Source organism: Frieseomelitta varia, unplaced genomic scaffold, assembly GCF_011392965.1.
Source record: "Frieseomelitta varia isolate USP_RPSP 00005682 unplaced genomic scaffold, Fvar_1.2 scaffold_146, whole genome shotgun sequence".
NCBI lineage: Eukaryota > Metazoa > Arthropoda > Insecta > Hymenoptera > Apidae > Frieseomelitta > Frieseomelitta varia.
This window is the reverse complement of record NW_025109150.1, coordinates 584692-596921: the sequence shown is the minus strand read 5'-3', so window position 1 is coordinate 596921 and position 12230 is coordinate 584692. Positions and strand designations below refer to the sequence as shown.

At 28.3% G+C, this 12230-nt stretch overlaps 1 protein-coding gene across 1 annotated transcript in view; it reads right to left on the bottom strand.

The window, feature by feature from the left end:
• LOC122533675 (cilia- and flagella-associated protein 43-like) overlaps window positions 1-11857 on the bottom strand; it is a 20290-nt gene extending 8433 nt beyond the window's left edge. Inside the window, exons 1-9 of the mRNA XM_043663611.1 lie at window positions 11571-11857; window positions 9984-10343; window positions 8644-8915; window positions 6648-7029; window positions 5123-5459; window positions 3974-4290; window positions 3637-3906; window positions 1572-2177; window positions 444-790 (exon numbers count right to left, since the gene is read on the bottom strand). Of these exons, the coding sequence (XP_043519546.1) occupies window positions 444-790; window positions 1572-2177; window positions 3637-3906; window positions 3974-4290; window positions 5123-5459; window positions 6648-7029; window positions 8644-8915; window positions 9984-10181 (2729 nt within the window). The 5' untranslated portion in view covers window positions 10182-10343; window positions 11571-11857. The remainder of the gene's footprint in view (window positions 1-443; window positions 791-1571; window positions 2178-3636; window positions 3907-3973; window positions 4291-5122; window positions 5460-6647; window positions 7030-8643; window positions 8916-9983; window positions 10344-11570) is intronic.
• Window positions 11858-12230: the final 373 nt, after the last annotated feature.

Sequence of the window (12230 nt, the reverse complement as noted above, 5' to 3'; positions counted from 1 at the left end):
TATAATTGTATATAAATTATATATAAATTGTATAGATTATAATTGTATATAAATTATATATAAATTGTATAGATTATAATTGTATATAAATTATATATAAATTGTATAGATTATAATTGTATATAAATTATATATAAATTGTATAGATTATAATTGTATATAAATTATATATAAATTGTATAGATTATAATTATATATAAATTATATATAAATTATAATTATATAATTATATCATTATTGTTAAAGAATTACGTTATAGAAAAGTCAGCATTTTCCCCCTTTTATTTCTGAAACAATTATGGACAAAATGTCGTACTCAGAAAGACGTTATTTCGAAAGAAAAGAAGAAAAGAATGACAGCTCCATTACTTGATATTATCTAACTATCTATATCCTGATAATATTATTATCTTTAACTCCTTCTCGAAAAAAAGAATAATTACCTGGATACCAGTTCTCTCATTTTCATCGAGAATCGACACCACGACGGAAGATGCGTCTCTCCAGGTGTCAATTCAACGAGAGGATAATTGGTGACCTTCGATCGACCGAACAAGGAACAGATGCTTCTCGGTCGGACGACCAGAGGATCTAGAAATCGTTCGCGCAAATAATGCTTCGAACAATTTAAACTCGCGATTCGTTCCTCGGCGTTCTTCGTCAATTGGTTCTCCTTCGACCTGGCCGCTGCCAATGCGAACTCTCTGCCTCGCTGGTCGAGATCGAACGCAGAAATCGGAAGTCGGGCGTTTGGCGGCGCTGTCTCGTTTGCATCCAACAATGTCTTTACCTGTCGTCGGGAAAGCGGCGTTCTTAGTCACGAACACGTTATTCAGAGGTGTGAAAATATTTTTTGCAACGTTCCCAAAGCATTGGGAACGTATAAAAGTCTTTCAAACGGTGTACATAAAAAGAAGAACGAAGAAAAAGTAACAAGGACAAAAGCAAGCGTTAAGATTAAAAATTAAGAATTAATAAGTGTTATAACACAGAGATAAACAAGATGAGAATATATGACATAACATGATAAAAATATAAGTATAAATATAAATATTAAATATAAATATAAATATAAATATAAATAGTAAATATAAATAGTAAACATAAATAGTAAATATAAATATAAATATAAATATAAATATAAATATAAATATAAATAGTAAATATAAATATAAATATAAATATAAATATAAATATAAATATAAATATAAATATAAATATAAATATAAATACTGAATATGAATATAAATATAAATATAAATATAAATATTAAATATAAATATTAATAAATGTAATAATTACGGTGCTAGAAAAGAATAAGATAAATAAGATGAAGATAGATAAATATGAACAAGCGAGATAAATATGGCAATTACAGTAATAAATGAAAATAACGAAGATAAAAATATTAGGTAGAATAGGAAACATTGAAGAAATAAATCACATAATAGAGAAATATAAAGGGGATGAGTTATATCAACATAAGATGTTGAAATAGACCAGGGCTCTTTATATCTTCCTTTCTTGAAGCAGGTGGAGAAAGAAGTTAATTTCATTGCATAGTTATTTACCTTACATTTCAACTCGTTCCAGTCGTTAAGAAGAGAGTGACGCGTTTCCAGAGCTTGTTTCTCCTCGGCCATCAACCGCTGGCGAAGCATCGCGTCCATCCAAGTCTCCGTCTCTTCGTTCTCCTTCTCTTTCTCGTTCTCCTCGTTCTCCTCCGATCGTTTTCTCGTTTCCAAACGGCTGAGCGTGATCCAACGAAAGAACCCGGTCGACCTCGAACCTCGATTTTCCTGTTCCGATCTGACCGTACTAGTAGACAAGTAAAAATTAATCAACGACGAGCAGAAGAAACGAGAGGAAGAGAGCAAACTCGCTAACCGTGCGTATGGCAGCCTATTGGCGACCAAATCGCCGTTTCTACCCAGGGAAACGATCGTGTCGTTGACAAGGATTGCACATCGACCGCCAGCTTCTGCGCGATGATGCGCGACGAACAGAGCGAATACTCGTTGCAGTTGAGCGCAATCTCTCCAGACGATTAGTCCGTCGAATCCGCAGGTGATCAGGCTCGGCGATGATGATTTTTTGTGATGCACGGTGATGGAGACACACCTGGTTTGGTGTAGAGACGGCAGAACATCGGAGAGTAGAGCGTCTTGGAAATCTTCCTGCGAATCGATACAGATAAATATAAATTAATACATGTATATATTTTTAAATCTTTATTGATTATAGTATCTATTTTTATTTGATTTTACTAAAATATATATATATTTTAATATTATATATGATATTAAAATTATATAAGTATATATATATTTTTTCAATTTTTACGAAAATATATATATTTTATAAAAACATAATTTATATTATTATAAAACTTTATTTAATTATATTAATTTTAAATTATAACAGTTTTATATATATATAATAATAATACATATAATATACATATAATAGTTATATATATATAATAATAATAAGTAATATTATAGATATACATATACATACAGATGTATATATACATATACAATTTAAAATTAATATAATATAATATATAAATAAAGTTTTATAATAAATATATATATTTTCGTAAAAATTAAAAATATATATATATAAATTTAAAATACATATACTTTATATAATTTTAATATTATATATAAATTTAAAATACATATACTTTATATAATTTTAATATTATATATAATATTAAAATATATATATATATATATATATATATATATAATTTTAGTAATATAGTAATATTTTAATAATAATTAAAAATAATATTATTAATAGTTTAAAGTAATGAAAATGAATTTTTTAAAAAATAAGTAAGTAAAATTTATTTTGTATTTTTTGTATCAGGGTTAATTAATTTATTTTAATAATTTAATTATCTCGAAAGTAAATGATCTAAATATATATATTTTTGTAAAATAAAAAGAAAATAAATATATATTTAGAAATTAAATGTTTGTCGTATTTATTAATATGTAGTTTCTTTTCTTTAAACAAATTTTTGTTCTGTTCTATTTGTTACTCACTGCTAATGGAATTTTTTACAAGTGCAGACAGACACTGATCGAATAAGTTGATTAACAACTAAAACAACCAATCTTCCATACGTACATTATACAAATCATTGAAATGATAATGAATAAACGTAGATAAATATAGATTTACACGAACAGAAATCAATATTAATTTGGACAGAAAAATACCTTTATCTTTTAGGCAATTGTAAAAAAGAAAAATATATTGATTTGATCATTAAGATGGATGTTTTTAACAAGTAAAGAGAATAATTAAAAAAAATTACACGATTAACAGAAGTAATTTGAATTAATATTATTATATTACACTATTGTATGTGTAAATTTAAAAACAAATTTAAAATCAAACTATTTGATTTTATGTCATATAATGAAGAGTACTTCATTTCAGAAAGTTCTTTGTTTTCTAATGGCGCAAGCGAACGGCACCCTTCTGACAAATAAGGGACGTTTTAAATAAACGCTTTCAGATCATTAGAAATTACCAAATAAATATTACTATAAATAAATATAGAATTTATCAATAAACTTTCTTACTCTTTTAGATATGTAATATAACATATAATTTTACTTTCAACTCTATTCGATGCAGCTGCTTCGTGAGATACGGAACGCCAATTATATCGTAGCTCGATTCCCTTCCGTGGTGAAGACGCTCGAAGGAAGACAAAAGCTTTATCGAGCAATCTGCGTCGTTCGCGCAGTTATCTCGGTGAAACAATCGACACGAGTACACGACGATCTCGTTTCCAGCTGGAGAGTCGTTCGAGTCGGCATTTTCAATAAGAAGCAGCACCTTAGCTCGATCTCGGTCCACTTCGTAGATCAAAAAATCGATCATCTAGCACGAGAAGCAACATCAATACGTTTTCAAAAGAGCAACACTTCGTGTGCTCACCGACACTTACCTTCCGTTCAAAATTCAGCCAGGCCGCAACTCTCTCACTTGTCATTTTGTATAACCTCGCGTGATCATCTCGTTCTTTAGGCTCGGCGATGCTCACCGACAAAAGAAACAGTCGACCGATTTGAGACGAGGCGGCACCCAATAGGTTACCCATGTTGGAAAATTTGACTCGATCCAGAGCTTCTCGTTGAAGGTGAATGCAACGTGTTATTCTCGGACGAGGTGGTGAGGTAGGGGACAATTTGACGAACAGACAATTCCCCGCGATGCTGCAGCTTGCCAGAATCGGTAACACGGGATGCGAGGCGAGATCGGCAACTGCGAAATGATTTGGAGAATTTGACGATACGAAAATGTGGAATTGTTCGTAAATGACACAGGATGATTGTTAATATTAATAAATGTAAATTAATAAAAAATATATATAAATTATATATATAATATTAATAAAATTAGTATATAGGTAATATTAATAAAAAATGTATGTAAATTATATATATATAATATTAATAAAATTAGTACATAGGTAATATTAATAAAAAATGTAGGTAAGTTATATATATATATATATATAATATTAATAAAAAATATATGTAGATTATATATATAATATTAATAAAATTAGTATATATGTAATATTAATAAAAAATGTATGTAAATTATATATATAATATTAATAAAAAATATATGTAGATTATATGTATAATATTAATAGAATTAGTATGTAGGTAATATTAATAAAAAATGTATGTAAATTATACATATAATATTAATAAAAAATATATGTAGAGTATATATATATAATATTAATAAAATTAGTATATAGGTAATATTAATAAAAAATATATGTAAATTATATATACAACATTAATAAAATTAGAATATAGGTAATATTAATAAAAAATATATGTAAATTAGTAAAAAATATCGTGTGAATCTATATACTATGATATCCATTATAAACGAAAATGTTCGATGTGTTGTTCATTTTGTGCCTCAGCAGATATTACTGTGCATATTATAGTATACCAAAATACCTTATCTAACTAATTATCATTTTTGAGAATGAACATTTAAATAAAATTATACTTTACGAATGTTTCGAGTTCTGGTATCTATATAATTAGTTTTACATTGTTCTCAAACCAACCTTTGCCATGATGCGTCAAATGTATCGCCGGAGAGACAAATTTACCGGTTGCAGCGTCCACAATTGTCAGACGATCGGTCCGATCTACAGCTGCCAGATATGATCCGTGTAACGGAGCGATGTTCGCGTAATTCGCGTCGCCACGCAGTAGAAACTCGAGGCGGGGCGGACGATCGCGCGACACATCGATCATTTGGAAAAGATCACCGTTCTCTCCGAGAATCAAGATTCTGTCTTGGCTGGAATTGCTTTCTGCGTATCTCGGATATGATGGTAGTAACATGCTCCAAGCTGAACGCCACTCGTCCTCCTGATCTTTCCAAGGTTTCCTGTAAAACTGATCGGAACGATCCAGGTGAATAAATTACGGAATGAATAGACTCTATATATATATAATAAATAAATAAATATATATATATATATAAGATTGTAAGTTTTATTATTTATATATAAATTATATATATAAGATTGTATAAATTATATACATAAAATTCTAAGTTTTATTATTTATATATATATATGTATATATGTATACATAAGATTGTAAGTTAAATTTTCATATGTTTGCATTTGGTGCATGTATAACTTATTGTAAATAAAATTCTTATATATATATATTCTTCGAATATTATATATATATATTCTTTTTTTATTTATTTAAATAAATTAATTTAAATATTTTAAGTGCAACAAGAACTATAATTTAATTTATTTATTTAAATAAATTAATTTAAGTATTTTAAGTACAATAAGAACTAAAAACAAGCTAATAATAATAATTATATATATGCATTTTTTATATTTTCATATAAAGTGTCTACAGTTGAAATTGTAGAAAGTATCTCGGTTTGTTATAAATTGGCTCTTTCAACGATTATACGCTATCTTTCTTTATAATTATACAGCATATTCAAGTATATTTCCACTCGTGTCTCTGCCAGTTCGATTACTTTGATATTCGAAACATTAACTTTTTATTCACTTTATACAGATTCACGATATCAGATTTGTGCAACCTCTGATTTATTTCAGAATTTCGCTGCATTTGTATTATATTTAGGTAGGATTTTTATGCATTTACGAAAAATCTGGAGATGCATAAATGCACACGATGGTTGTCACGTGGAAAAATATATAAAATATATCAAAGTGTAATTAACTAATTAATTATTATCAATATTTATAAATTAATAAATTATTAATTGATCAATTAATATTTAATAATTTTCTAACCGCGTCCTATTTTTTTTTTAATTATCTCCACAAAAATATAATATTATGTATTTTACAATTTTACTGAAAAACTGAATTGGTTTGTTCATTTTAAAAATGGTGGTCATTTGAAGGATGTTACGCACATAATACTGAAAAAAATCCAACAATTATATTTCCGAATAGAATAATAAAAAAATTGAAGAAAAACGTGTGTTGGTAAAAGTTATTTTCGTTTTATATCATTCAGTCTTTCAGTGACGAATCATATACAATTTCGCTTTATTTTAAATCAGATTATACGATCTCCTACCGTTGCTCGAATGTCGCAACTGCCTGTGATCGCACGATCGACGACCAACGTTCCATCAGCGTGGCCCACCAACACGGGATTATTTCGCGAACGAACCACTTCAGAAGAATCGTCAGAATTCCTGCCAGGAGATCCAAGAATCGTTCGTATCCGATTATTCAATTGCTCGTCTTCAAAACGAACGGACCGAACAGTGCCGGTTTCGTCGCAACAAAGGAGAGCACCATCCGTGGACCACGAACAGGAGACTGCAGTAAACTCGATGCTTGTTTTGACTGGGAAAAGTCGAACGGTTTTCGAGCAGGTTAACACGCGATACACTGAGAGTCTACCAGTGGATGGCATGAATCGTGCTACCATGTAGGACGAGTCGGTCGAGCATCTGAGAAAAATTCATAGAATTTTCAAGAATTCGTAGAAGAAAAGTTCTATCCAGCGTTGTAAAAATAGTGAGTCCTGAGCATCGAGCAAAGGTTCAAATCTTGAGCAGCGATAGCTTGAATCCTTAATGCTCGAGATCTTTAACTAGGAGAGTCTGCTGTTTAAATTGTATGCAATGATTTGAATTGTATCAATGACGATAGAGACCGTGAAGTGTCACATATTTAAGTCTTAAAAGCTTCAGGCTGAAAGCTTTTAAGGCCTTTGAGCTTGAGACTTTGAGTATGACAACAGTCGTTAAAAACTCAGTGGTTACAATTGAGCCTTGAAGCTTCGAAGGATCAACCTTTATTCAAGACTTTTTTTTGACTTTCGTTAAATTAATTATATTCATAATGCGCATCATGGTCTAAGTCCCACGGGTAATAAGATTATGATTTTCGGTTTGAAAAGAGGAGCAGAATGTAGTCTCGTGGAATTTAAATTTGAATTCTAAATTTCAAATTGTAACTGTGTCTGGATTTCAAGTCAGTGATTTAAATTTCAATTGAAAAGGAAATTGCGATGCAAGAGGCAAAACGAAATTCAGAATCATTTCTTTTCAGTCATCAAATAAATTAAAAATTTTAAAAAATTAATCAAATTAATTTCATTATACTTTTGATTATCATTTGAATACTACTTTCTACTAAACTGTTCGACATGTTTTTCTAATTTTAGCCAATCTTACGTATAAATAAATAAACAAATAAAATTTAAATAAATAATTAATTTACATATAAATAAATAAACAAGTAAAATTTAAATAAGTGAAAAATTAATTTACATATAAATAAATAAACAAGTGAAATTTAAATAAATGAAGAATTAATTTACATATAAATATATAAACAAATAAAATTTTAAATAAATGAAGACTTGATTTACATATAAATAAATAAACAAATAAAATTTAAATAAATGAAGACTTAATTTACATATAAATAAACAAACAACTAAAATTTAAATAAATGAAAAATTAATTTACATATAAATAAATAAACAAATAAAATTTAAATAAATGAAGAATTAATTTACATATAAATAAATAAACAAATAAAATTTAAATAAATGAAGAATTAATTTACACATAAATAAATAAAGAATTGATTTACATATAAACAAATAAAGAATTAATTTACATACAAATAACTAAAGAATTAATTTACATACAAACAAATAAAGAATTACACATAAATAATTTACACATAAATAAAGAAAGAAAAGGAAAAGAGAACGAAGAAAAATTTGTTCGAGGTCTAAACAGGTCGTCAGAACAGTTTAACGAATTGTGAACGTTACGCAGTCGATTGATAGTGTCGCAAACAGCGAAGTTTGAATTACAACGGATGGAAGGTTGTAAAAAATCTAATCGGCTTTATAGGGGCATAAAATTAATCAATTGTAAGAGTTGCGGACGATAAACGGTGCCATTAACCAGCTCGAACAAGACAACAAGTAGTTCGCAGCAGGTTCTCCGAGGTTCGAGACTATACTCACTATACGATTGGACTATAGTCACGACTCTATGCTCATGTTAGATCTTTCAAATTTTATTATCGATGATCCCACTCACGTGAGTCTCGTACGATCGACGTCGAACGTCGTCGTGTCCGTCTCCTTCATTTTCGTCAATCGTTCGCCAGTTCTCCATTGCCATACTATCAAGGAAAAATCTGGGAAAGTTGCCTGACCGAGCAGGTACTCGGTGCCAGCGAACGCGCAACACACGTAGCCATTCGATTCTCGACTTCCGGCACATAGACTGACTCTTCGTATTGTAGGATAAGCAAACACCGAGATCCTGGGATTGGCTTTCCTCTCGATCACGGAGAAGATCGGCGCAATCTTGAAACAAATGCAATAACTGACCAATTTAATCGATCTATGGCGAAGATCGTTTATTGTTCTTATCCCAAGGGAGGTTGTCACAGTTACATTTGGTGATTGTTAAATATGAATTTTTCAATCGCGATCACGTTCTACCAATATTTCTCCGCTTCTTAAAATTGCCATGTTTTTCTGATTGTTTTGAGTTTATTTATATATTTATATATATATATTTTATAAATTGTGATGTGAATTTAGATATAAATGGATGTGATAAAAAAATGTGTTAATAAAAGATATAACATAAATAAATAATAATAATAATGTATAATATAAGTATATTAATAATAACATGTAAAGATATATATGTAAATTTCGCATGTGATTTTATACAGAGAACTCAGCCCTCTGCTATCAAATCTCTGATTTCCCACATATTTCTTTTAAGAATAAAGACATAATACAATTTTATTAATAGTTATTTATGTTTACTAATGTTATATTTATTTTCATTTAATAACATATCACTCTCCTATATTTATGGAGCATGTAATAAAGAAATATAATGTAATGTAATGTAAGATATAAAAATAAATATATAATATATAATATGTAAGATATAAATAATAAATATATAAGATATAAATATAATAAACAATAGATATATAAGATATAATAAATATTTAATAAATATAATAAATAATAATAATAATAATAAATAAAATAAACGATAAATATATAAAATATAATAAATATTTAATAAATATAATAAATAATAAATATATAAGATACAATAAATATTTAATAAATATATGATATAATAAATATAATAAATATTTTCAATATTTATGTATAAATTGACTGAAAGTTCAAGAGTCTCCACCACACCTATTGAGAACTTTCAAAAAATTTTCCAAAAATTCTTTTCGCTCATACCACGAAGGAGGGTTGTAGTTTACACGGCTATTTTAAAAGTTGAACAACACTGTTTCATATCTATCTAAAAGAGAAGCAAAGAATATCTAAAAAGAAAAAAACAATAGTACTTATTGTTAGTGTCCTATGTAATCTAAAAAAACAACTTACAGAAAGTCCGGCGAGACAACAAGCGCCATCTCCTCTCTCACCACCGTCGAATCGTTCCACTTGCGTCTCTCCACTCGCAGAATCATAAAAACGAACGTAAATGCCGGAAGCCATCGCGATTACGTCCCTTCCAACGAGCGCGAAATCACGAGAATTTCCAAACTTCGCCCACGATGTTTGAACAGTAGCAAACGACATGACTTCACCACCAACAAGATCACGCAAAGATCAGAGAATGGAATTGAAGTGGAAGGTTCGTTTATATTCGTTGCCTAGGAACACCTAATGTCGAGGATAATTCGAGCGTTGCTGAAGTTCACACGTAGATGTGTAGACGAATTGTTGTTTCTCTTGCGCTAGCTATAGCAAAGAAATTAAGTAAATTTAGTTTGAAAATTTTAATTTAGGAAAAAGAGAAGAAATTTGTTTCTATTGGATATATTTTATAACTTATTTCTGCTTCACCATATTTCTTTAATATTAAGTAACAGATAATATGGTATAGATTATAGTGGTATAGTGAGTAAATAAAGTCTAGATTAGAGCTATTATGATTTGGTAATTTCAATAACAACCGTAACAACTGTAAGAATCGTATGAGTTATCAAGCTTCTGTAAAGTAATGATCACAAAATTTTACGATTCATATTGTATCTAAATATTAATCTCAATAATCATTGGCAGATTCCTGCATCATTTGCCTCAATTCAAAACACGTGTTGGTATAGTGAAGAGCATGTTTCAAGCAGGTTTCAAAGTCTCGTTGTAAAAAAGGAGATTTCGTTCTTCAAAACGATCATATAGATTTAATTACGAAGAAAATTTTCGGAGATACTTGAATCGTAACAATTTTCGAGAAAAAGCTCTCCCGCTGTATGACGCAAAATCATCTTTGAAAAAAAAAAAAAAAAAACACAAGTTCACGACTGTCAAAGTGAAGATTCCATTTTTTTAAAAATAAGATCAATTAGATCGTTATATGATTTCCTTTTTTCAATGTCGTGACAGTTTAAATAATCGACAACTTTTCATCGTTGTTGCGGTTCAGTTATGCGTTTCATTGTGAAAAATCATGCAGGTTCCTGGTATATAATAATAATATATAGTATAATAATAGATTATAATATGGTATATAATAATAATAATACCTGTAATATGGTATATGGTACATAATAATAATAATAGATTATAATATGGTATATAATAATAATAATACCTGGAATATGGTATATGGTACATAATAATAATAATAGATTATAATATGGTATAATACATAATAATAATAATAGATAGTATATGGTATATAAGATTATAATAATAATAATAATAATAATAATAATAATAGATAGTATATGGTATATAATAATAATAATATATAATATAATAATAATAGAGTATAATATGGTGTATAATAATAATAATAATAGATAGTATATGGTATATAATAATAATAATACCTATAATATGGTATATGGTATGTAATAATAATAATAGATAATATATGGTATATAATAATAATAATAATAATAGATAACTACACGACAGTGTAATTTTACAATTAACGCTGCAGCGTTTCAACGCACGTACGGGCTAAACTTCAGTCTGCCATTGTCGATCTTTTCAGCGAATTTCCCTTTCCGCGAGTTGGAACGCGTCGGAATGTGACCGATTTTCATAGATATATGAACACTATGCGGGCCAATGGCACAAGTGTGTCAGTGGATCGCCACGGTCGTAGGTGGTTCAACGAATTGAGAGACACCGTTATCGAAACGTAGCCAAACGCATGACAATTCGTTTCAACGTCTTTCTTCGCCGATCTCCATTCACTCCCTTCGCTCGAAAATTCGTCGTTTCGGGGACGAAACCGGGCACGGTTTACAATCACAAAATACAATAATTATGAAACAATTGTCAATTATATCATAATAATATCGAAAATGCACGAGGCTCGACATATTTGTAATTTTATAATTATTAATATAATTACAATTTAATTTTATAATTATTAACACAATTATTTTCGTGTATTTTATAATTACAACTTAATTTTATAATTATTAATATAATTAAAATTTAATTTTATAATTATTAATACATAATTATCTTCACACATTTCATAATTATAACTTAATTTTATAATTACCAATATAATAATAATTTTATATATTTTATAATCACAATTTAATTTTATAATCGTTAATATAATTATAATTCTATATATTTCATAATTACAATTTAATTTTA